Source organism: Aotus nancymaae, unplaced genomic scaffold (genome assembly GCF_030222135.1).
Source record: "Aotus nancymaae isolate 86718 unplaced genomic scaffold, 86718_ANA_hifiasm-v0.15.2.pri h1tg000014l, whole genome shotgun sequence".
In the NCBI taxonomy this organism is placed as follows: Eukaryota; Metazoa; Chordata; class Mammalia; order Primates; family Aotidae; genus Aotus; species Aotus nancymaae.
In genome coordinates, this window is record NW_026988425.1 from 108,599,673 (window position 1) to 108,627,475 (window position 27,803).

At 37.7% G+C, this 27,803-nt stretch overlaps 1 protein-coding gene across 4 annotated transcripts in view; it reads left to right on the forward strand.

Annotated features, from left to right (window-relative positions):
• The window catches only part of AGBL1 (AGBL carboxypeptidase 1), a 786,993-nt gene that overhangs the window by 397,858 nt on the left and 361,332 nt on the right, over positions 1-27,803 (forward strand). For all 4 annotated transcript variants that reach the window (XM_012438697.2, XM_064376229.1, XM_064376228.1 and 1 more), the window contains exon 19: positions 17,444-17,573. In XM_012438697.2, the coding sequence (XP_012294120.2) occupies positions 17,444-17,573 (130 nt within the window). The remainder of the gene's footprint in view (positions 1-17,443; positions 17,574-27,803) is intronic.

Sequence of the window (27,803 nt, forward strand, 5' to 3'; positions counted from 1 at the left end):
AGTCAATTCTCTCTTGTTACTTTCAAAATTCTCTTTGTCTTTTGATGTTTTGTTTATTATATATCCAGCTGTGAACTCTGAGTTTATCTTTCTTTGAGTTTGATGAGATTTTTGGATGTGTAGATTAATGTTTTCCACTAAGTTTAGAAAGTTTTCAGCTATTATTTTTTCTGTCTCTTTGTCTCTCTGTTGCTTCCCCTCTTATTTGGAAGTCCTGTTAGATGTATGTTGATGGTGTCCTAGTGTGTGTGTGACTCTTAATTTTTTATATTCTTTTTTCTCTCTATTCATGAAAGTGGGTAATCCCATTGATCTTCCAGTTACTGAATACTTTTTCTGTCTGTGCAAAACTTCTTTTGAGGATCTGTAGTGATTTTTCAATTTTAGGTATTGTACTTTTTAATTCCAGAATCTATATTTGATTATATCATTTTTGTTTTTTATTAATAGTTTCTATTTGGTAAAGATGTCATTCTGACACTTTTCTTTAGTTCTTCAGACCTGTTTTTTTTCTCTTTTTGTTTCTTTAAACATATTTATAATAGCTTATTTAAATCTTGGACAGTAAATTCAGTATCTGGGCTCCCACAAGGATAGTTTCTATTAGCTGTGATATTTTCTGTGTATGACCCACACTTTCTTGTTTTTTTCATTTTAATGTCTCATACATTTTTTGCTGAAAAGTAGAAATTTTAAATACGTAATGTTGCCATTCTGGAAATCAGATTCTTCCTCGACCCCAGGATTTGTTGTTGTTTACTTAATGACTTCTTGAACTAATCTGTAAAGTCTATGTTCTTCGTCACGTGTGGCCATTAAAGTCTTTGCTTGCCTAGCCTGGTGGTCTTCTAATGATTAGGCAGAGTTTCCTAGTGTTCTGTAACTAATAAGTCTCATAGCATTTGCTAGGGAACCTTGAGTTTATGTTTGGGCATGCTTTCAACAGTCTGTCAGACAGTTTACATCTCTTCTTCAATCTTCACTTCCTGCTTGTTCAGAGCCTCAAGGTTTGTCACAAGTGAGAGCTCAGGGCCTTTTTATGTCTTTCCTGAGCACACATATAGCCCTGAGTGTACACACAATCCTACGCATGTAGGTCTCTAGAAATATTTTGGAGCTTTCAAAATCTCCCTGTCAACTTTTACCCCCACCTTTTAGTTTTAAGTTTGGTGGTTTGCCCATTGATTGCCCAACTATTTTCTATTGCCTTGGAGATCTATGATATTTAGCAATTGCTTGTAACTTTTTTCAACAAATGCCCCTGGGGAAGGCTGTTTTCTCTCAGAAAGCTTTGAGTCATGTCAAATAAGGACCAGTGCTGCTGATTCCTTTTGGCCGTGAACAGAGCTAACACTCATCCAATAGCTTTTCAACAAAACAACCTTAATTGTAGAGTCTTGACACAATTTGCAAGACATCACTAATTGGATTTCACTTGCCATCTGCTACAGTATACCTGACAGAGCCCAGTAAAATATAAATTCAGAACCGATGACAGAAAACAAACCCTTCCTGATAATTGCGGTTACCCAATCTGGAGCCTTAGAGGGATGGCAGAGGTAGCATCTAGAGTCTTATACTAAAAGGACTGGCATTGAATAAATAAATGTGTACATTTTATTTTCTCAAGATTTATTTGAGATTTTCCTACCTTTAAGGGAGAGCAAGGATGAAGGAAAGCAGGTATCATCTCATGTAGGATAATTTTTCTTAAGGAACACTGACAATTACTTTCTTTTATAAACATATATAAAGTCATATTGACTATGTTTAGCTTGAAGTGTGTATTTTAGTTTAAAATATCCAGTGAACTGAAGATAACTTTTTTTTTCCTGATCCATGAGACCTAACTATAAAGATGTTTTGATTTTTCATATTGCAAATTTGATTTCCTGAATAAAAAGATGCAGTCAAGCTACTAATAATAAAACCCTCTGATTTTCTCCTTGGATCTTAGTGGAAATAAAGTAAAATAACTTTAAAATGTTAATACAATATCTTTGAAGGAGCTAGACCACTGAAAAGAATGGAGCTTTCTTCTTAAGTAAGAAAGATGAAGATATGATCATTTCATGGAAGGTCCATTAATACCATATCCATACTCAAACCACAACTATTCTAAAAGGAAAATATACTCAGACCATAAAAATATATTTCCCAGAAAATAGATAGTGGAGTCATTCATTCATTCTTTATTGATAAGGTGATTTCTATGTGTCACACATTGTTTTTTGGTGCTGAGAATATAGTAGTTGAATAAAATAAGTAAGGCTCATGTTATCATTGAACCTGTACTCTAGTGTGGAAGAGAGAACATGAACTAAACTGGAGGCAGATATGTAATACAATGATAGGTGGTGTTAAATGCAGTGAAGAAAATAACATATGTTGGAAAGCAGAGGGTAATGAGCAGGTGAAAGGTAGGGAGAAGGTTCTCTCTGATGAGATGACATTTGAGCAGAAACTTGAGAGTAAACCATGGATATTTGGGGAAAGAGACTGTCAGGTGGAGTGAAAGCAGGTAAGAAACCTTTGAAGTGGTCCAGGTAAAAGAAGATAGTGGCTTGGGCAGGGTGGTAGTGTTAAAAGTGCTGAGTTATACTTGGTTTCTGTATATATTAAATATTTTGAAGGCAGAGTCTGTAAGATTTGCTGGTAAACAGGATTAGGGGTATGTGATAAGGATGCCTCAAAGATGAATATAAGGTATTTGACCTGAGCAACTGAGTGGTTAGGGGAGCCATTTGCTGACAATAGAGAGAGGGTAGTTGATGCTCCTTCTTTCTTTGTTTAGGAAGCCATAAAAGTGATTTTCCTTTTAATTTCCTAGAATCGTGTGTGTGTGTGTGTGTGTGTGTGTGTGTGTGTGTGTGTGTGTGATTCAGCTGAACAATACCAAGAGGCTGTAGAAGATTTGGATAGCATTCAAAGCAACACAAAGGCTTTTCTGCAACAAAATACTATAAATGTGTTAAGAGAGAGTGGGGGAAAAAAATGAGAAAAAGGAAGGGAATAGAAAAAGATTGTGCTTTAGGTAAAAAAATTTCCAGACTTTTTCCAGGACACCTACTTTTCATTGGCTAAAGATCTGGGATCAAATTCATTCTTGAAATACATGACTATGAACAGTTACGTAAACCTTCTGAATTGCAGTTTCTTCAAATATAAAGTAAGATTTTTTTGAGGATTGAATGATAAATATAGTTTTTTCCCTCTTATTTTCATTTTATTCTTATGGTTTACTGAAAGTCTCAAAAAAGCCCTATATTGATGATCTAATTAGTCTCTAAGATTGTATATAACAAGTAGTTACTGAGATCCATTAAATGTAGGACATGATGATGAGTATTGAAGCAGATTCAATGAACATATAAGATGCCGTACTATCCTCAAAAGATTTATAATCTAAATATGTAGTTAAGCAAAATCACAGGACAGTATTGATGGTGATGCAAATACAAATGCTAAAAAGAACTGCTTTTAAAAAATGCAAACATTTGTTCATCACTGATTATGTGTGAAGCATTTTTCTAAGTGCCTTAAGTGTGTTATGACACTTAAGCTAAGAAACAAACAATCAAAAATCCTGTGAGTTAAATACTGATATCACCCTTAGGTAGAAATCAAAAGACAGGAGTATTCATCATCTGATATTGAAGAGTCTTAAATTTAACAAAGTTAAATAACTTGGCCAAATTTATATAGCAAGTGAGAGTTCCAGACTTGAATGCACACAGCCAGAATCTGGTGATACACACATAAACTTTTCACCATTTTTATTTTTTCAAGGAAATTTAGAAGTTGGAGAAATTGGTATAGATTGTAGTCAAAGGAAGTCTCATGAAAGGGGCAAGGCTTGATAAGTTTCCTGAAAGACAGGTAGAATAAGACAGTGATGGTGGGACTTCAGACATACTTCCTTCAGCAGGTGAGAGGATTTGAGAGCTGGGGGAGCACATAGTGGCCTGGGAACAGTAAGGAAATATGGTTTGCTTGGACCACTGGATTTGTGTTGGGCAGTGATAAAAGATTGAGCTGGACTGGTGAGCTGAGACCAATTTGTAGAAAATCTTGAATATCAGCCAAAGTAGTTTACACATTCTTTTTTAGGTAACAGGAAACCAGTGAAAGAATTTGAATATATGTTTGGAATTATGTCAGATTGGAGGAGAAACAGTATACAAAACAGAAGATGAGAAAAACAGTGAGGAGGCAATTGCTGCAATTTATATGGGAGATGATAAAGCTTAGGTGATATATTTTCTCCTTATGAATTTGGGTTTGAAAAGATAAAACCCTATAACCTGCCTCCCCTCTCTCTCTCTTCCCCTTATGTATGTCACTGTCACTTTGTCTTGTCTTTTGCGTGTCTTTACCTAGAATTAGGGTTTTCAAAGAAGAAAGTCATCTTGGATCATGTGTTCTAATTTTCTACTTTAAAAACAACAGCAAAAACTAAGGAACTTGCTTAGGATTACATTGTAGTAAGTGTCAAAGCCAAGGCTAAAGCTCAATTTTTTTTTTCCTCATTTCTTCTTCAGCACTGAGTGCTATCCATTTTCTCCTAACAAAAAAATCAAGGAAAAAGAACTCTAGAATTCCAAGATGATTCTTTCCATTCTTTTACCTAGGATGGTATTAGCAGTCAGAATTGCTTTCAGGGAATAGGATAAATGTTTCCTAGCTACTTAAAGATCCAATCAGCAGAAATTATTTTTCTGTATCTATGTTCCTTATTGTAAGAGACTAATCAAGGTTTCATTATACACCAGAGTTAAACACATTGACATCCTCTGAAAAAAGCATTAAGAGTCACCTTCTTTTCTACATCTACTAGTTAGCAGGAAAGAGGAGTTGTCACTCTCTAAAGACACATTTTGGCTTGGTCGACTCATCAGGGAGATTCCTTTCTGGTCTATAAGAAAAACTTACCTGAATATGAACAAGGTCTTAGGCATAGAAAAAGGGAACAAGTGAAACGTCGTGCATTCTTTCCACCTAGGAAAATAAATATGGGATCTAATGGTTCATTACAGCACTCTAATTTCTGAGCTTCTTTCAGAAATCTGCTTTAAATTTATTAACTTTTTTTGCATTAGGGATAGTAGACTAGAAGTTCCATTGCAATTTTATACAAAACCATTTTTATTTTTCTTAACATTAATGATTTTGAACATTACATGAAATTTTTCTATTAAAGGTTTCTCTCCAACAAGGATTATACAGTGACTTTTAATCCAAAGCAGACTGCAGCAGCCCAGAGGAAGCCACAGCTGAGATGGAGATGACCAGGAACAATCAATATTTCATAATTAAATCTGTTGAATTCACAGTAAAAAAATAAAGCTGCAGTTTTAATTTAGAGATTGACTGTCCAGAGAAAAAATATTCTGACAGCAGTAGAATGGGGATTTGACTTTCATTTACTCCTCAGATAAAGGTGAATTCATTGCCTATCACCTTCTGACCACTGTGCTGGGTTGGTGCTGAAAAATTGACAGAACAAGAGAGACATGATATATGCTTGGGGCTGTCACTTGGTAATAATCCCCACAATGTAAATTCCTGGAAGGACTTATACACTGCCATAATCTTCAGAATAAGAATAGTACCTGACACATAGTAGGTGTTCTAGTTGAATAATAAATATTTGGTGAATTAGTGAATAAAATGTTTGTATATGACATTTTTGTCTTTTGAATGTAATTTCATACCTGATACAAACTTATCAGATAAGAAGAGGAATGTTAATTTTACATCGAAGAAAGCCACAAAGATGCCAAAAGATTTCTAAGGTTTGTGGTCAGGTGACAGCATTGGCCTTACAGTCCATCAATTTTTAAAATATTAAGCAGTGAAATCCTTTCTTCAAACAAAATTGGACTCCTGAGTTCAACAAGCAAATCAGGTAGAAACTGAGACACCCTGGTGCATACAGGTGTGGGAAACAGACAGCTTCCATTGCTGTAGGTTTCTTCCTCATCCCCTTTCATCCGTTGCAAACACTGGATTAATCAAGACAATTAGATGGTTAAGAAATTTGTGCATCTTATAAGTAACTCTCTTCTCTGTTATATGGTTTACTCTTTATTCAGAGGCTACTCTAGCTGGGTGACCTTAGGCAGGTTACTTAACATTTCTAAATCTCAACTTTCTCACCTGCAAAATGGGAATTATAATTACAAATGCCTCTGGTGTTATTGCGAAGACCAATGAGGAGAATACATATAAGCAGTTAATAAAAGGCATGGCACAAAATAAGTGCTCAGTGAATGTGAACTATAATGGCGGTGATGACGATGATGATTGAGGTAATGGTGACTGGGAGGAAGAACAGTTTTTGATACTCACCTGGTCTAAAACAAAAGGATAAAGTAGGGCTTATTTATTTTTCCCAAGGTGATAGGAACTTTTAATATTAAATTAAATATATAATTATCCACTTCATCTTATATCACAGACATGACAATCAGGATACAAATAAATGTAGAGAATAATGTGTTCTTGCTTTTGTGGTGTCAGCATTTAGTTTGCTTTTTAGATTTGATTTAATAAAAAGGTTTTAAGCACAATTTATTTAGGACATTAAAATATACAATTAAATGTCATTTTAATTCATGTTAATATATGTTTATGAAATAATATCTGTGTTCCAGTTACTCTTTCAGTCTCTGGGGACACAGAGGTGCACAAAACACTATCTTGTCTTCAAAGTGCTGTACGTCTGGTGGAAGAAACCGTTATAGTAATGTAAAATAAGTCTGTGGCAGAAGTGTCCTCAAATTCCTTTTGCAAAATTTGAAAATGTCCATATCTTTTTACTCAGTTTGTTTGTTTTTTTTTTTTCTGATACATTTCTAAGGACAAGGCTTATGGGGAATGATATTTCCCAGGTTGTTGAATATTGATAATAATTTGTCTATACCTCCTTATATCTGAAAGATCAGTTTTTCTGAATATCAAATCATTGTCTCACATTTCCTTTCTTTAAATATTTTACTTAATTCTTTGAATATCCCTATTCAGTTTTCTTTTGAAGCATTGTCCTCAAAAAGGGGTAATCTAATTGTTCCTTGGTAAGTCATATCCTGTTATTACTTAGATTTCCAATGAGTTTCTTTTTCTTTCAAATCCAGTAATATCACTAGATTATCTTCTGGTGTTGGCTGAAGTCTTAGCGTCTGTTTTGATCCTTGGCTTTGTTTTTCTTTTTCAGAAACTACTCTTATTCATATGTTAGATCTTCTTTGCCTGTCCTCAATATTTGTCACTTTGTCTTGAATCCTCGTTATCTCTTTCAACCCTTCTACAGATTTTAAAAAAGCTTTTAAGTTTACATTTTTCTCTAAAGGCGTTATTTGTCATATTTATTCATGTTTGTGTTCTTTCTAGGCTAGGTCTTATTTTCGTTTATTTTCACAAAGTGATATTTTCATTTTCTAACCATTTATTATCACCTAATTTTTGGAGTTTTTCTAATTCTTTTGTTGTTTTCTCATAAATTATAGATTTTTTCTTTTTCCGAGTTATAACTTTCAAAACTTTTAAATATTTATTTTGAAATAATTTCTGTTAAATAAGTTATAGTACAAAAATATTCCTGTATATCTTTCACTCAGCTTACCTAAATGTTAGCATTTTACATATTCGTAGGATAATGCTCAAAACCAGGAAACTAACATTAATATGCTAGTATTAATTACTCTCATACATTATTCAGATTTCACTGATCATTCCAATAATGATTTTTTTCAGGATGATATATTGCATTTAGTAGTTGCATCTTCTCAATCTCCTCTAATATGAAATGGTTCTTCAAGTTTTTTTCTGTTTATCTTGACTTTTTTGAAGAGTACTGGTCAGTTATTTATAGAATATCCCTTGAATTGGGTTTGTCTGATGCTTCTTCATGATTAAATAGTGACTTTGTATTTCTGACAAGATCGTTGCACAGGTGACTTTGGACCCTTCTCAGTTGAATCACATCAGGGGTATGTGATGTTGCTATGTCTCACAAATGGTGATGTTAACTTCCATCATTTCAATAAAGTGTTATCTTACAGACTTCTCCATCATAAAGTTACTATTATTCCCTTTGGAATTAGTACGTCTCTTGTGGGGAGATACTCTGAGTCTATGTAAATATTCTGTCGCTCATTATACTTTCACTCACTAACTTTAGCATCCTTTGCTGATTGTTGCTTCTATCAATTATTTTTGTGTGTTTTTCAGATAAGTTTTAAAATTTTTTCTCTGAATTTATAAATCTACTTCTCTATATACTAATTGGAATTATACTAAAATTAAGAGCTATTCCTTCTTCCCTATTTATTTATTAATATCACTATGAATTTATGAATATTTAATTTATTCTATGGGTTATAACATAATACTATTGTTTGTGCTCAAATCTTACTGTATTTGGCCATTGTGGTTCCCTTAGGATTGATCTCTGTGTCATTTCAACATGTCCCCATTATTTTAAAATACTTCCTTACTTTTTGGTGCCATTATATATTCTATTCTAGATTGATATTCTTTTTTTCTGCCTCACCTCTGAAAGCAGGCATTTCTTCAGTGGCCCTGATTTCTTTTTTTGAATAATATTTATATACTGGTATCTGGATACTAGATGTGTTTCTTGCTAATAGGGTGTTCTCATTTCTTGGTTCTTTCAGTAGACAAAGCTAGGAAATAGATGTATGAATACACACACGCGCACACACATCTATTTCTTTATCTATCTGTTTATATAAAATCATGAGTTCATGCTGATACCTCGATTTCAATACCGTATCACAGAGTTAATTTCTTATTTGTAATTCCTTTCTGTGACAGTGAGAAACCTGGTTGTTGTTATTCATAATTGATTTACTTATTCATTCAATCCTAGAATACACATAAAGTAGTTTTAGAATTGCTAGCTCAGAATTGCATACTGCTGTGAAAAACAAGTTTGTGTATTGTTCTTTTTGTCCTTAGTTTTACCATTTATAGCCAAAATTTTATTTTGTAAAGTTACTCAGCTCAGTTCTTTTCTTCTTACTTCCTTTAGTGTTAGTCGTTTGTCACAGAGTTTATTTATAAATGTTTTATAACCCATTTGGGTTTTCTTCATGGCGTTTATGTTTGATTATATTTATTTATTGACTGATGTGAATATGTGAAATGTTAACATGGTTCTAAAAGTTGGAATTAGACAAAAAAGTATGCTCAGGGAAATGTCGCTTGCCCCTCATCCTTTTTATCCCACTCCCAGTTACCCATTCTCTGTTTGTTATACCCCATGTCCACCAGCCTTTGTTAGGCAATCAATCTGACTAGTTTCTGATTTATCTTTCTTATATCTGTTTTTGCACAAAGGAATAAATGCATGTATATTGTTCATCTCCATTATTAATTCTGCTGTTCTAGCCCTTAACTGTATGTTTTTTATATTTAATAATTATATTTCATCCAACTTTATCATTTAACTCCATATCCTAAAAATTGCCACTCCATATCAGCTCATTGGGATTTTCCTCTTTTTTTTACATAGCTGCATAATACTTCATTTTGTAACTGCACCAAATTATTCAACTACTCTCCTATATGGAAATTTACTTGTGGATGCTAATATTGTATCTACTACTTTACTGAATTCCTTTACTGTTTGAGCTAATAGTTGGTTTTCTAGCTATGCTGTACTGTTATCTGCAAATACACATGATTTCACATCTTCTTTACTGATTTGCGTGCTTCTGATTGATGTCTCTTTTCTAGGTTCATTAGGTAATACTTTTAATTATACATTGAATAGTTGTGGAGTGATCCTCATTACCTCGTTTCTGCTTTTAGTGGAAATTCCTCTGGAGTTTCTCCATTACATAAAATTCTTCCTTTAAGACTTTTAGAAGTCCTGGTTTTAGGAATGTGCATGTGTGTATATACACATACATGCAAATAGTATCCATCCATTCTTATTTTCTTGGTTATATCAGGAGTGGGTGTGGAATTTTTTCAAAGGTTTCTATTTGCTTTATTATAAAAATGATTATTAGTTCTTGATTTTTAAACATTTTCTTTTATTATTTCCTATTCTTTTTTTTTTGTGAGAATTAAAAAGAATTTAAAATTTCAGATTTTAAATAAATTACCCTTAGTCGTATCTAGTAAATAATCTTATGTTGTTCAAAATGTCAGCTGGTTGCAATAGGTGACATCAAGTGATTGTTGACTGGCTGGCCTCAGAATCAGTAGCACAGCCTAAGGTTTCACTGCTCACTTGCATGTGTTGTTGGTCTTGTGAACACATGAGTATCTGAGACAGATCTCAATCAATTTAAAAGGTTTATTTTGCCAAGGTTAAGAATGTGCCCACGACACAGCCTCAGAGGTCCTGATGACATTTGCCCAAGGTGGTTGGGGGCATAGCTTGGTTTTATACATTTTAGGGAGACATGAGATATCAATGAATACGTGTAAGATGTACATTGATTGGGTCCAGAAAGGTGAGACAACTCAAAGCAGGGGAGGGAGCTTCCAGGCCATAGGTAGATATGAGACAAACAGTTGCATTCTTTTGAGACTCTGATTAGCCTTTCTCTGAATATACAAGTTCCATGTGAGAGGAAGGTGGAGGAGTAATCACTTATGCCTGAGTCTGGCTTAGCGAAACAACACGTGGAGGAAGCAATCAGATACGCATTTCTCTCAGGTGAACAGGGGCATGGCTTTGAGTTCTTCCACGAGGAATCTCCTTGTGGGCAAATTGCAAGGCAGGTGTGTCGCTTTTCTATCTCTGTAGCTGAGAGGAGTAGTCACTTATGCCCGAGTCTGGCTTAGTGAAACAACAGGGCAGAGGGAACAATCAGATATGCGTTTCTCTCAGCTGAACAGAGGAATGGCTTTGAGTTCTGCCTCCTTTGTCTACAAGGAATCTCCTTGTGAGGCAGGTATGTAGCTTTGCTATCTTTGTAGCTATCTTATATGGGAATAAAATGCGAGGCGGGTTGTGCAGTTCCCAGCTTGGCTTTTCCCTTTGACTTAGTGATCTTGGGGTCCCAAGATTTATTTTTCTTTCACAGTTTGACGACATGGCTTTAGAAACTTCCACGTTAGAGGGCTGACTGTTTCATAGGGAGTAACATTTCCTTTTATTGAGTCAGTTGTATGTGGGGACAATGGCTGTGTAGAAATGTGAATTAACTTGTCACATGTTCTTGATTGATGCAAGTGATGCAGTAGGGCTCTCTGTATATTTGCAGCCAGTCTGAGTCATCCCTTAATCTGGTCTGAGCCGATTTCAGCCGAAGTTGTCTGTGATCTTTAAAATTGCCCCATTGAGTATCTGAATGATATTATGAAATCAGACTTGTGAAAATAACTTAGAACTATAAATCACGTTTTAATCTTCTCTATTAGTGTTCAAATTAAAACATGTATGAGACTAATGCAACAGTGGGAAAAATGGGGTGGGCAAGTCTGTAAGCGGGGGTGTCTCCAAGCTTTTGGAGCTAGCTCTGCTCCAGATGAGATGCTAGAAATTCTAAATATGTTTTCTAGTTCCTGGAAGCATGGTGGCAATACACCCCTTTATAAAGTGATAATTCCTTTGTAAATGTTAATTTTCTTCCTTTCCTTAAAGTCTAGTGGAAAACACTGCTTCTTTCACTTTAATGTGCTTACACATTCCATTAGGATCTTGTTAAAATGCAGACTCAGGGCTGGGACTTGAGTTTCTATATCTCTAACAGGATGCCAGGTAATGCTGTTGCTCCTTCTTTGTGACCACCCTTGGAGGAAGACGGGCATAAAGAACAACTCATTTATGTTTAGGCCTAGCCAAAGTTCAAATGTTAACTACGGGTAATGTCTTTCACAAAGATGATCTTTGAACCCAGGTCAGTTCTTCTGGCCTATCTTTAAAGACTTTGGCCTTCCCATTTCTGGGCTCTGGGATGATCAGGCCTCTGGTAACCCATCCCTGGGTTCCTGGAGGTATGTAGGAACACCTGTGTTTGATCTTCCCATTTCTGGGCTCTGGGGTGATCAGGCCTCTGGTATCCCATCCCTGGGTTCCTGGAGGTGTGTAGGAACACCTGTGTTTGATCTTCCCCTTTCTGGGCTCTGGGATGATCAGGCCTCTGGTAACCCATCCCTGGGTTCCTGGAGGTGTGTAGAAACACCTGTGTTTGATCTTCCCATTTCTGGGCTCTGGGGTGATCAGGCCTCTGTTAGCCATCCCTGGGTTCCTGGAGGTATGTAGGAACACCTGTGTTTGATCTCTTATCTTCCCTTGCTCTTTGAGTTATTGATTCTTCTGAGCATTTTACAGGTCAAAAAATATCCTGAACATAATACTATGTCCCTGACAACACTGGTTGTTTTGAGCTTTAGAATAACTGTAGCCTTGAAATGAAGTTGCCTTTTGTTTTTTTTCTTTTCTCCATCCAAACCATCTTTATTTGGAAAGCTCTGGGTGCAGTGTCTGGCCAGTAGTCCCCCATGCTGTTCCGTCATGTTCTTGAAGTTTTCATGCATCTCTTTGCCTTCATAGATATTATCCTCCTGTACCCTCACTGCCTCCTGCACCTAGGATGTGCAGTGAATGGCGAAGCTGCTGCCTGCATCTCAAACGTGCTGCCTCTCTTTAGGCTCCAGAGCCTGCTGTGCTGCAGGCACAATATTATCAAGCCTGGCATCATTCATTCAGTCTGATGGGCTCTATCCCTCTGTCTTTTAGTCCTGGACTGATGCATGAATGTTGAATCCTTTTGTATTTTGATGGTAGCTCTATAGATTCTTTTTTAAAAAGTGACTCACTTTGCCTCTTTCTCTGCTTGTGGTCCTTTCTTTGCTTTAGGAGTCCTGGTAGTTCAGTATCTCATTGTTAAAGCCCTTGGTTACATTACTTGTTTACCCATCTCTGGATGATCCCTGTTCTCAGCAGAGAAACAAGATCCACAATTAATTAATGTTAAAAGAATGACCTTTATTGCCATCACTGTCCTTCAGACTGTGCAGCGTCTATGGTTCTGTTTCACTCAGAATCGTGCAGCTGATGGTCTCCATTCAGTGACCTTTAGTTAGGACTAGTGCTGCTGCTTGACTCTTCGATAATTTCAGTTGAGATGCTTTTGTTTGGTCGTAAAATGACCATGTTTTCTGGAGATCAGAAGCTTTTCTCTCTTTTCTTAAGGAAAAAGATCTGCCCCACGATAACCTCAGTTTTAAGGATTAGGGCTTTTCCAGACATTGGCTGCAAAGGCCTGAAAAGAACAGGAAGATAATGCATGTGGAAAACAAGCAAGGTAAACAGAGGAAGTGAAGACACCTGAGCCTAGAGGAGTGTGAAAGTTCCACCTAAAAACTTTCCATCAGTGCAAAATAATTCAGCCTAGTTCTGGCCAAGTATTCTAGCTTTGCACCACCTTCTAAAATTAAGGATCTAGAAAAGGGTATCACATCTCTGTTTTGCGTTTGCTGTGAGAGTTACTGGGATGCAGTAAAACATGCAACATTAAACATGCAACATTCCTAGACAAACTGGATATCTGAGCACCCTAGATCTAGCGTATCGAGTGCATAGAAACTTTATCTTAAACTAGTCTGCATTTAAACTAAAGCTTTTTAAAATGAGAAGGACTAGTCAGATGAAATGTCTTTATCTGTGAAAAACAAAACGAAGTGGATAATTTTTCCTGTAACTGCGGTTTTCAGTGGAGGGAATAATAACATCATCCATCAATATTTGCAGATAATTGGTTCCAGGACACCTTCCCCACACCCACCACCATGGGTACCAAAATTCGTGGATGCTCAGGTTTCTTACATAAAATTGCTTGGTACAGTTGGCCTTCTGTATTCGTGGATACAAAGGGCCAACTGTAGCGATAATCACCATTTCGTGATTCTTTTAAAGAAAGAAGAACTTCAAACTATTTGAGAAGGGGACCGCTTTTCAGAAATTATAGGCACCGAATTTATTGCCAGCCAGTCATAGCTGTCCATCTGCTAATTCTCTCCCCTTAGAAGGAGCAGCTGTCATTTCAGAAATGCTACAGTAGATAATAAGATGGGGTGCATTTCATCTTCAAATGCTCAGAACAGATCCCTGGGAAGAGCAGCAACAGTTCCTCTGACTGCACAGATCTCTGATATTATTAACACAAAATGCCAACTGGATTCAGAGATTGGAAGCAAATGGATTTGCTTAAAAGGAGAAGCACTCAAGTTAGGTGTTGTATATATTATAATAACCTGCAATTGCTTAGATATAGGGACTGCCAAAGCCATAGGGACACACGGAGATACTCTCCAAATCATAACCCCCATAGAGCTTTGAAGACAAATACAGTCATGTGGGCTCCCCAAATCCACACAGCCTATGTACACAAATGGAATGATTCATTGCCTCTACTGCTCTAAAACAGAAAACAAACAGACCAAATTTTCCCCAAAATAAGAGCTTTCTTCACTTCTGTGTGTCTCACATTGGCCTAATTTCTCTCTGAATCTATATGTTTAGATGATCTTTGATGCAGTCCTCCTTTGTGCACTGTTTAACAGCCCAAATTTCAGTCAGCAATTTCTACTGATTATTCCTTTGCATTTTTTCTTAGCTAAATTCTTTTCTGTTCAGCCTACTGCCTCTCCTCTTGGGTTTGTTCAAGTCAACTGATACTTAAAACTGACCAAAGCCTCTTGGCTGGAGTTCCTAGTCAAGCCACTTCTCCCTTCCACCCACCTTTCATAAGCAACCTAACTCTACTTCATAAGAAAAATAATTTTATTAGGATGAGGTAAGGAACAAATAAATGTAGTCAAAGTTGTGCTTTGGTCTAAATGCATCCGAGAGCATTTTAGAGATGGATGAAGGTGTAGACAGACGTATAGATGTGGATATAGTCATGGACACAGACATATGCAGAGATGGAAGCATATGATATTTCTCTATAGGGATATCTAAAAAAGATATCTCATTCGAGCCTCAAAATAAACCTGAGGGGAGGTTTGACTTATGTATTTCACATATGAGAATGTTGACCCTCAAAGAGGTCTCAAATCCTATATCTGGTAGCAGCTGGGAGTTCGAACTAAGTTTTCTTATTCAAACTTGGGCTTCTTCTGGCTGCAGCATGAAGCTTTATTTTTTCTATTCTTGGGAATTGTGATCTAAAATAATATTTATGTAAAGTGGTAATGCATGAGCCTTCTCTACGTAGATGTTGCCCCTGAACTTGGTTTCCATGGAGCACAGGGAAAGAAGATGAAGAGAGAGTTGATACAGAATTGCTGGCTGCTGGACACATGTCATGCTTGCATTTTCATTTACAGAAACAGAAATGCTTTTAAAGGGCCTCAACTAATTTCATCACAGTCGATGTTACAAAGGAAAAAACAAATCTCCAGTGCTGATGAGAATCCAGGTCAAGGCAAGGAGAAATCACAGAGCCGTCAAAGAGCATCCTGGGGCTCTGGGATGCTGTGCCTGCAAGTGCCTTGATTTGAGAAAAGAAATTCTTTTAAACACAGCAAATGTGCTTGGGAGCAAGTCTGGGTTGCCTGTTCCTTTCTGTTGCTGTTGGCATTGAAAATCTGCTTCATATTTTACCTTCATCCTTGGTCACCAGGCAGAACTGATAAACTCTATTTCTAGATGTCATTGCTATTAAAAAGAGAAAGGGAGAAAAAAAGCAGGCAAAGACCAAAAAAGCCAGAGAGGCACATGCACAAGACCTACCATTTATCAAGTCAAAATATTTTAATGGAGAAATCAGGATAAGTAATTAATCTAAAGATTTTCAGTTTCCAGCAAGTTGTAAGAGGGTCTGACAGACAGCAGGAAGCTAATATTTAAAGATAATTTCAGGAACATGGAAATGAATAAGTGGTAGAAGGAGAAGGCTGAACCTTCTTTTTAGCTCTAATGTTTATTGAAAAAAGTGCATTTGAAACAAAACAAAACAGAAATCATATCTGATTGTATGTATAAATGCTGGTGAATTTATTGTTTCTAAATTATTTACCCAATAACCTGGCAGAGTTACTATATTAGAGTTTTGATGGTGACCAAGAGACTGCCACTGTCCCTGCCCCCAGGAAGCTCCTAGTTTAATTGGGAGGTCAAGAGAAAGGAAAATAAAAATGCATCTAAAATGGTTTTATAAGAACTCTGATTAAGGGGGCCTCAGGATGTCATTGTAAGAAATAGGAGATGGAGGCAATGGCCTGGAAGGTCATAGAAAGTTCCCCTGCATATTGATACCCTAAAAGTTGAAGAGGTGGGAGTGCACGAAGATGGGAGAGTCCCAGTAAAGACCTATGTGTGACAAGATAGAATGGGCAATGTATTGTGTATTGGTTTCTTAGGGCTGTTGTAGCACACTACCACAAATTGCGTCGCTTAAAACAACAGAAACTCATCTCACATTTCTGGAGGCCATAAGTCGAGTGAAAACTGTTAGCGATTCCATAGTGCTTGGGTGCGGAAGGACAAAGGCGTAGGGCTTGGGAGGAGAGGGGGTGCTGGAGGTGATGGAGATGACGTGCTGATCCTCCAGATCTGTGGTACTTAGCTCACTGACCCTACTGAGTAGATGACACCTTAGCAGGACTGCTGGGAACGTCTCCTGTGTAGGGGCTGCACTTGGTAATCTCTGGTGGTTGTGGGTTTTTAGGATCATGCTTCCTGACAACTCAGCATCTCAGTTTCCTCACTGTCAATGGCAGTCAATCCTCTCACTACCAGCTGGGTCACATTTGTAAAGTAACTTGGTACCTTCCAATATGAACATCATCATTCCCCAAATGAGGGAATATATGATTTTGAGCTCATTCTTGCTCTAATACACCATGATGATATATTTGTAAAAGGTACTCTGATTCTCTTGGTAAATGTCAAGCAGTGCAAGAGAAGAGACTAAGGGTTAGAAACAATAAACCTGGGGGGAAAGCCTAGCTCTTTCTTATGGCCTAGATCTCCAGCCATTTATTTAATCATTTCTAAGCCTCATTCTCTTCATGGGGGTGCTCTAATATCTACCTTGCAGAGTAATTGAGCCAGCTGGAAATATCATATGTAACATACCCAGTATCATAGATTGAATGTGACTTAATTATCTGTAGAACCGAGAACCCATAGCCTAGATAAATTTATTAAATTTATTCCCCATGGATGTATATAGTTGGGAACTACATTTTCCAACTTTGACTTAAAACTCTGTTCATAGTAAGTCAAATATGGTTTCTAGTTCCTTTTGGGATTGTGAATAATCAGGATACTTTGGGGCTTAAATGACAGATCTACAGCTTTCTGGACATCTGAAATTGATGCCAATTGGGCAGAAACCAGAGGAAAGTTTTGAATTCATTAGTTTAGTTGTTTATCTTGCAGAGCTTTATTTTCTCAAGTTATTTTCTCCTGAATGTGTATTTATTTGCTTATTGTTTCTTACTGTAGCCACAGATGCTCGCTGAGTGGGGAAGATTTGAACAGACAATGGCTTTGTCCCAGTGCTCATCTGCAGCCAACCATTTACCATGCCAAAGGACTCCTCTACCACCTGAGCAGCGTTGGCCGGAGTCCCGTGGTGAGTCACTTCCTTCTGCCTCCAGCTTCCTGGCTGCTTCCTTCTACCTTCCAGGAAGCAGATTATATTCGGTCAATGCAAGAATAGACAAAGACCAAAGACCTATGTATGACAAAATAGAATGGGGGATGCATTGTATATTGGCTTCCTGGGCCGCCGTAGCAAACTGCCACTACTGGGTAGCTTTGTGTAAAGCAACAGAAACTTATCTCACATTTCTGAAGGCGTAAGTCTGGGATCAGGGTGTTGGCAGGATCATGCTCACTCTGATAGCTCTAAGGAAAAATCCTTGTTTGTCTGTTCCCACTTCTGGTGGTTGCTAGCGATCTTTAGCATTCCCAGGCTCGTGGCAGCATAACACTCATCTTTGCTTCTGTCTCAAGACCATGTTCCCTCTATGTCCAAGTTGCCCTGTTCTAGTAAGGATTTCAGTCATTGTATTGGGGCTTGCCCTAATTAAGTATGGCCTCATCATAGATTTATTATATCTGCAAAGACTCTTGTTTCTAAATAAGGTTACATTCACAAATATCAGGGATTAGAGCTCCAATACATCTTTTGGGGGGACACAATTCACCCCACAACAAAGGCAAACCTCCAGTGTAGTATTCACTAGTAAAAAAAAGAACAAAAAACTGGGTAAAAAATTATATTTTGTCCCATATCCTAAGTCTTTGTTTTTCTGGTATTTCAGTTATTGGATAAGAAAGAAAATGTATATACCTATTAAATAGTGTTTGGAACAAAATCCTCTAGGTGTTTATGTTCAACTAACACTTACTGTATTCCAAATATCATTCTGGCACTGTCCCAGGGATTTTTATATCTAAGCTATTTTCCCGAGCCTCTGGTACTATACAATTGATTTAAAAAACAGACTATTTGAAACCAGAGTACTTGGCTCAAGATAATAAAGAGAAAATGGCAGCCAAGTAACCATATGAAAATGCTCATTTATTAACTACAAACTGTGAACATACCTGTCTACAAATGTGTAGGGGGACATATGTCCAAATTTAGAGTCCTAACATAACAAACTTAAAATAGAGCGAAGAAGCTCACATACTGGCCAAATAAATTAATCATCTCTACCCTTAACCACTTTTTGAACATCTATGTGACAAAAAGGTGGTGCATTCAATGAATATTTATTTTTAAAATGAATGAATATATAATGTAGAATCTTATTTAAATCTCAAAAGAGATGAACAAGTAAACTGATTTCAATGAGATCACCCAGAGGTGTATGGCAGAGTGGGGATTCAATTCTGATATGTTTTTCTACCTGCGGCATAGCTTCTCCTCATTACTTACTGTTGAAAGAGTGTGTTGGGGAGCCCCATTACTGTTCTCAGGCTCAGTGATTCCCTGGAAGGACTCACAGAACTCAGAATAGCAGTTACATTCATAATTACAGTTTATTACCTTGAGAAGATACAGATAAAATCAGAAAAGGTTAAAGTCATTCTTGGCAGAGTCTAGGAGAGACACGGCACAAATTTCTAGGTATCCTTGCTCAGTGGAGATGGATGGATAGTGCTTGACTCTCCAGCAACAATATCCATTGGCAACCAGGAAACCTCACCTAGCTCTGGTGTCCAGGATTTTTATTGAGAGGTCAGTTATGTAGCCATCAAATATCCCACAAGACTGATTTTAATTACTCAGTCTCCCACCTCTCCAGAGGTCAAATTGATATCTCATGGTCTGAAAGCCCCACCATAAGTCACATTGTTAGCATCAACCATCTGGCATGGCCCAAGTCCCAAGGTAAAGAAAGATCTGTTATCCAGCAGAATATTCTAAGATTGTGAAGTTTATTTCCCAGGAGTCATTCAAGGGACAGAGCTTATTTTAGAGTATGCAGGATTTGAACCCTCTGGGCTTGCTGAGTCAATTCTTTTTTGCCTAGAAAGCAAAGTGCATTATTTTCTCTTAAGAACTCTCATTCTGGAATTTCTAGCCAGAGCTATCAGGCAAGAGAAAGAAATAAAGGGCATCCAAATTGGAAAAAATGAAATCAAATTATTTCTGTTTGCTGATGATGTTATCATATACCTAGGAAACCTTAAAGACTCTCTTAAAAGACTCCTACATTTGATAAATGATTTCAATAAAGTCTCAGGTTACAAAATCAATGTACACAAATCAATAGCACTGCTGTATGCCAATAACAACCAGCTGAGAATAAAATCAAGAATTCAATTTTATTAACAATAGCTACAAAAAAATAAAATAGGAGTATATTTAACCAAGGAGGTAAAAGATCACTACAATAAGAACCACAAAACACTGATGAAAGAAATCAGAGCCGACACAGACTAATAGAAAAATATCCCTTGCTCATGGATAGGAAGAAACAGTATTTTGAAAATCACCATATTGCCCAAAGCAATCTACAGATTCAGTGTAATTCCTATCAAAATACCGACATCATTTTTCACAGAATTAGAAAAAACAATCCTAAAATTTATATGGAACCAAAAAATAGCTGAAGAAATCCTTAGCAAAAAGAACAAATCTGGAGGCATCACATTAGTAAACTTCAAGTTATACTACCCGTCGATACTTACCAAATCAGCATGGCACTGGTATAAAAGTGGCACATAGACCAATGGAACAGAATATAGTAGAAAAGAATATGTGCTCTGTTCAGTAAATGATGCTGGGAAAATTGGATAGCCACATACGGAAGAACGAAGTTGGATCCCTATCTCTCACCATGTACAAAAATTAACTCAAGGTGAATTAAAGACTTAAATCTAAGATCTGAGTCTGTAAAAATTCTCAAAGAAACCCTAAGAAAAACTCTTCTGGATATAGGTATAGGCAAATAATTTGTGGTGAAGACTCCAAAAGCAACAAAAACAAAAATAAATAAATGGGACCTAATTAAACTAAGTACTTTTGCATGACCAAAGAAATAACAGAGTGAACAGACAACCTACAGAATGGGAGAAAATATTTGCAAACTATACATCTGACGAAAGACTAATATCCGAAATCTACAAGGAACTCAAACAAATCAGTAAGACAAAAAACAAATACTGTCATTAAAATGTGGGTAAATGACATGAACAAATATTTCTCAAAAGAAGATATATGAGTGACAAAGAAACATGAAAAAATGGTCAACATCACTAATCATCAGGGAAATGTAAATTAAAACTGCAGTGAGATACCACCTTACCCCAGTAAGAATGGCCATTTTTAAAAGTCAAAAAACAACAGATGTAGGCTTTAATGCAGTGAAAATGGAATACTCATTCACTACCAATGGGAATGTAAATTAGTACAACCTCTATGAAAAACAGTATTGTGATTTCTCAAAGAACTAGAAAAAGATCCACCATTTGATCCAGCAATCCCACTACTGGGTATCTACCCCAAGGAAAGCAAAGTTTTTGTATTAAAAAGACACCTGCACGTGCATGTTTATTGCAGCGTAATTCATAATTGCACAAAGATATGGAATCAACCCAAATCCTCATCACCTAATGAGTGGATAAAGAAAATGTGGCATATATAAATATGCACACACACATATGTGTGTATCTGTGTATAAATATATATACATATTTATATATATCTATATATACATATAGATATATATATAAATACACACATACATACATATACCATGGAATACTACTCAATCATAAAAAGAATGAAATAATATCTTTTACAGCAACTTGAATGGAACTGGAGGCCATTATCCTGAGTTAAGTAACCCAGGAATGGAATCCCACGTGTTCTCATTAAGTGAGATAAGCTATGGGTATACAAAGGCATACAGACTGGTATAGTGGACACTAGAGAAGCAGAAGGGGGTTGCTGGGAGAGGAGTGAAATGAAAAATTACCTATCGGGTACAATGTACACTATTCAGGCGGTGGGTACACCTAAAAGAAATTTCACCACTATAGAATTCATCCGTGCAACCAAAAACTACCAAAGCTATTGAAATTTAAAAACAATTAAAAAATGAGAATACTGGTTCTATGCTGCTGAAAATGTACAATATTTTCATTCTGACCTTCTCCCTCCTCCAATCTTAGAAGGCACTGTAATCTCTGCAGTCTACCCTCTGGAAGCAAGCACATGACCTGCATAGCAGGGCATCAATCTCATGATTAAAATTTGAAAAAATTATGTTTCTCTGAGTAGGAAGCTTTAGTCTCTAAGAGGAAAGACAGAGAGAGAGAGACTTAAAAGGGAGAACTCTCTACATAATACACATTTAAACACGCATACATTCAATCCACTACAAAACAGAATTCCTCTCTGCTCTGACAACCTCTAATTGAAGAGCAGAACATTTATTTTAAAGCATGACAGGTGAAAGTCTTGTTTAAAAATATAAATAAACATTAATTAGCTATAAACATGACAGCCACAGACGTGTCTCCTGCTGGGACCATCTGAGAGGTGGGTGAGAAACAGCTGAGCACTAAATGCTGTTCACAGTGTTACAAAGCTCTCTAATGGGCTCACCATCACCTTTTAGTTACCTAGGAGGCTATCTTTAATGAGTCTCCTGCTGGCAGCAGAAGCGCTGCCACTCACTCAGCACTCAGGCCTGTCCTGTACTGGGAAGATTTCCACTGTGATGGGATTAGCTGTGACTCTGCCCAACTTCTGGCTCTTATGAAAATGTTTTCTGAAGCACTGGGAAGTCACTTTATGGTGGCTAGGAAGTTCCACCTGTCCTAGATACTCTTCAGGCATTTGCCTATTGGTGAGTGGATTAATATGAATTCCCAGGACCAACAAGAATGTGGTACTGTGAGAAAAAGCAGTATCCTGATAGTGCTGAGCATTGCTAAGTACCAGACAAGTCATTCAGTTTATAGTGAATATGGCAGTATTCACAAACTGTGTCATTCCTCCCCTAATTCATATGCCTGTCCATCTACCCAACTAGCCATCCATCATCCATTCATCTGTTCATGCATCCATCCATCCAATCAGTTATCCACCTACCCACCCATCATAGACAGTCATTCATTTGTTTATTCACTTACATCGTATATGTATAACTATGGTGTTGGGTGCCAGGGATACAAATAAAATTTTTCATTAAAGATTATCCTTTTCTTTGAGGAAACCACATTTTACTTTGGTAGAAACTAGCCAGGTCTACAAGGAAACTGGTGTGGTAGAAGAGAGTAAGCACTGTAACAAAGGCTCATGTGAGCTGTTATAGGAACATCGATGAAGGGTTGAGTTATTTTCTCTCAGCGTTATGGAAAAGTCAGAGATTGGAAGTACCATTTGAACTGGACTTGAATGAAGAAGAGTTTTCCTTGGATTTTATTCTAGTTAGCATGAGAAATATTATTTTCTCAAAGAATCTGTAGGCCTATTATCTCTTGGGTCTTCTGCCTTGTGAAATTGAAAATCCAGGAGTTTTCTGTGCTTAGGGTCACTACATAGGGCAAAGGAAAGGAAGCTTTTCATCTGATGGGTGGCAGAGATTCATGTGATATCACATAGACCTTCTTGTGACTCCATTCCCATTTTCTTTAACCCAGGTTTTCTGTCTGTGTTTGTTAGAGAGTCCAGATGTTAGGTACAAAAGCCCACACACAGCAAAGTTTGGTATAATTAAACATTGAAATATTCAGTAACCAAAACCAACCAACCAAAAAAAAAAAAGAACTATGATATAGCCAATAACATGGATGAATCTCATAAATATTATATTGAGTGAAAGAAGCTAGACACTAAAGACCACATAATCTATGCTTCTATTTACATAAAATTTAAGATCAGTCAAAGTAATTTATGAAGACATAAATTAGAACAGTGGTTACCTCTGAGGAAGAGCATTGATTGAATAATAGGTGCCAGGAGGGAACTTTATAGGTTAGTGGAGATGTACAATATTATGATCAGAGTCAGTTACACAAAAGCTCATTGAACTGTATATTCAGGATCTGTGTTTTTCACTCTAGGTACACATTTACCTAAATACAGAAAATTAAAACAAAGCAAAGTCACAGAAATTTAAAATGCAATGAAGAGACAAAGGGGGCTCCCTCAAATGAAGCTGACTGGCATACAGGCATGTGAGTCAAGGAAAACAGTTTTGCCAGAACAGAGCAGAAAGGATAAGGTCTGTTTAGAAGTCAGAAAGATCCAGCCAGAGAGAAGGCTTATAAGAAGAGAAGTCCAAAGAAGCAGATAAGCTCTATAATCAGCTAGCAGAAGGTATTGAACCAGTTCCCCTTTGTGGAGCTAAAAAGTTCCCCTAAAAACCAAGAGGCTCATGTCCAAGGAGGCAGATGAGGACAGTCGGGGACATCCTTGGGAGTGGAAGAAATCTCTTAGGCTACTAGAGCAAGCTCCTGGGGAGCCAGGTGGCCAGCCTTTCTTCTGAGCTGCCATATTGCAGCTGGCGTGGCCCCTGTGCTGTTCAAATAATTGGGACTTCAGAATTAGGAGTGATATTGATTCTTATCCTCTTGGCTCTCACTATGTGAGTGCATTTTGGTAAAGGGATTTCAGTGCTCTTTGAAGAGCACATTGATTTCCATTTATAACTCACACACACTGGGCTGCCTTCTGCCAGAGGACAGGGTGGGCACATTTCGGTCTTGTCTATCTCTGGGGCCCAGTGGAATATAATCTTTAGCTACTTAAACGATTTTTCTGGTTTTATTTTGTATCTCTGGCATATGTTTTGAGTTAACCAGCTTCTTTTAAAAGAATCACAAAAGGGGAGGAAAAAGAGGATGACTTATTCCTTTCCATAACCCTTGTCAAGGGCCTCAAGATATTTTATACACACGATTTGTTTTATTTCCACTTTATTCCTTAGCAGTAGCAGAAGAACAAGTGTTATTTTTGCTTATTTTCATGACTCATGCTAAGGTACCACATCTAGAATTTCCTTTTTTTTTTTTTTTTTGCATTTGAGGATATGGTAGGAAAACAACAAACTCACTCTCCAGTTCCATAGTCAGGAAGAAGGACAGAATACCCACAGAGGTCCTCGATGAAAAATATTTCACTTTGTTTCTATATTCTTTTATTTGGAATTGTTCCCAAGCTAAAATAAAGACTAAACAAGGCTTCTTTACCATACCAGAAACCAAGTTTTGTGTATATCTTTCCTGACACAAATAATCTGTATCTAATTGAATTGCTTCAGTTTCTTGATAAACTTTAGTTGAAAGGCAAAGGGCATTTTTCCTGTTGCCCTCAATAGTGTCTTCAATGTAATTTCAAAGAGCTGAACATCTGGGATATTCTTAGAGGGAGGACAAGTTAGAATTTTCAAAGAACTCTAAACCAATTTCTTTCTTTTTTTTTTTTTAATTGAATTTTAGGTTTTGGGGTACATGTGAAAAACATGCAAGGTTGTTGCATAGGTGCACACGTGGCAGTGTGATTTGCTGCCTTCCTCCCCTTCACCTATATCTGGCATTTCTCCCCATGCTATCTCTCCCCGACTCCACACCCGCTGCTGTCCCCCCCACTCCCCCCCAACAGACCCCAGTGTATAGTGCTCCCCTCCCTGTGTCCATGTGTTCCCATTGTTCAATACCCATCTATGAGTGAGAACATGCGATGTTTGATTTTGTGTTCTTGTGTCAGTTTGCTGAGAATGATGGTTTCCAGGTTCATCCATGTCCCTACAAAGGACGCGAATTCATCGTTTTTGATGGCTGCATAATATTCCATGGTGTATATGTGCCACATTTTTCCTGTCCAGTCTATCATCGATGGGCATTAACAAATTTCTTACGTTTTATTTGTTGAGGGGTGGAATGAGATGAGGAGATGGAGTGGAGGGGAAAATAGGAAGAAACCACTTGGATCATGTTCCCCTTCCGCCTTTGTGAAGGTCCCTCTGCCCAGAGCTGATGGAAATGGGGGAAAGCAAGAAATACATGGAGATGGGGCCCGAGAGACTAGTTTTGCCATTAGGCTGCTCTTTGTGAAGGCCAGAAGTCAAGAACAGAGGTTTCCAATGAAGACACAGGAGAGAGTTGTGCATGCCTGGGGAAAACTGATCTAGTAAACACAGGAGCAAGGTAACATGATCATGGCCAAGGGCATTGGATGTAAGGCTTAAAGTTCTCCTCCTGGACAGTGGGGGTTGCCCAGAGCGAAGCACTTTCCATCCTTGGGGGCCAAGGCAATCAACAGTTCTCAGATAGGAAAGCAAATCAGAAACAGAGGCAAAAACCAAGGCAAACCTCTGTCCTGGAACTGGGTAGGCATGGTGATAGGTCAGTATTCAGTCCCCACCCCACCCCAAGAGCTCACCCAGGCAACATAGAAGCTCTGTTACAGGTAAAAAAGACTAGTCTAGATCCCACCTTATGGTGAAGACAGAGGTCTCAATAACCATCTGCTCGGATTGGGCTTGGCACACCAAATGGATTAATGCTTCTACCTGGAGAACTTCAGTACCTGCAACTGAGCGAGACAGATGGCAAAGGCCTCTCAGTCTGATAGGTTGCAGGGATTGCATATAAAGGTGACATCCAGGCTGCTGCTTGTCTCTCTTCAGTGTCTGAAACTGGATAAAGGGAACAGATTTAGCACCCGAGGAATCTGCCAGGAACTCACTGCACAAGGGCCTTCTCAGGGCGTTAGGTTTACCGCTCATGGAGGGAGGAGGGCTGGCCAGAGACGGAGAGTGGAAAAACACGAGAGCATGACCACTCACTTTCAAACTGGCTAACTGAGAGTTTTGTTATATTGTTCTTCATCACTGGTCCATCAAATGTTTCACAATGTTTTGTTTGGAAAACTTTTAGAACCATGCTGATCAGAGTTTGAGTTATCACACATCACTTTCTAATGGGTAGCCATGGCAAGTTGCTTGACCTCCTTTAACTTTAGAAGAAATTGAATCTTGTCACCATAGTTGGATAATATCCTCCTTTTAGGACTTCTTATACCAATTATAGAGGCTTATAAAATCTCAGCATGGTAACTAGCACGTGTCAGGCATTCAAATAAATAATAGACATTAAAATCATTACTTACCAGAAGGGTGTTAGATACAAAACAAAGCCACATATTAGATTGTATGTTTTGGAGTTGATTTACAGGAACTCTTTCAATGTAATTAAAATATTTTGGAAAGAAGAACATAATAATACATGATACTGGGATGAGATGGCCAAAAACCTCCGCCAGCATAAAGGGTCCCACTGTGCGCAGTCTCATGAGCAGTTGATTATTGATGCATTCTGTTGAGTTTTAAGGTGAAATTTTTCTCCCCAAAGTAGCCATTGGAGGGGGGCAAGACTGATCTGTAAGTAAAACCTGCTTTTCTAAGGCCATATTGGAACTTTGGCCCATAATGGCTCAATTTAAGTGAAAGTCTGATTCTTTCACTTTGGGAAAGGAAACAGAGCATAAAATCCCCTTTTGGGTGGTTAGAGGAATAAATTCTGCACATGCCTACTGTGGTTAACCTCAGCTCGAACTGGATGTTGCTGATGACTCAGATGAAGCACTTACTAAGGAGAAAATATGGCTGTCAGTAAAAAGACCAGGAAGTGTGCTCTTGCAAATTGGCCTCTTGGAAGGTAGCTGAGCACGTCACTACAACATCATTTCCCTCATAGAGAGGTTAACTCCATTTAGGAATTTGGGCTGAATGCCATCTGCACAATATTGTGCACAAACTGGAACCTCCAGGGCTTTAGTGAGCCTCAGTTGGTTTAATTGGACGCGTTGCTGTTTTGGGTTTCCATCACATTCTCCAGAATATATCTCCTCTAGGCTGTAGCCTTGCCTTCCTTTTCCTGTGACAATGGTATAAATAATGCAAGTGTCTTGATACTGGGAAGCAGGAATGAGACCCAGATGTCAGGAATGGAAACATAGCAGTTTGCATTGGCAAAGCAGAGTGGTAAACACAATCAGGAGTAGGCGAGCCCTGGGGAAAAGGAGAATGGTTAAGGGGGAGGTGTTTGAGAGGGAGAGGGTAACCTCTTGAACAAGGGGGGCCTATTAACTTGCAGAGGAACCAGAATGGGACCAAGGAAGGCATGTGAGGAGCATGGCAATGTGGTCCTGATCAGTCTCTTTGCTGACCAAGAAATCATGGAACTCATGTTTGCCTGAACTAAATTAACCTTGCAATTCAGCTCAGACAAGAATGCATTGGAAAAGGTCCTAGGGAGATGCATAATCCAATCTACATCATATATTTTCCTGATGAAGAAACTGAGACACAGAGAGGGGAATTGGTTTAGCCCA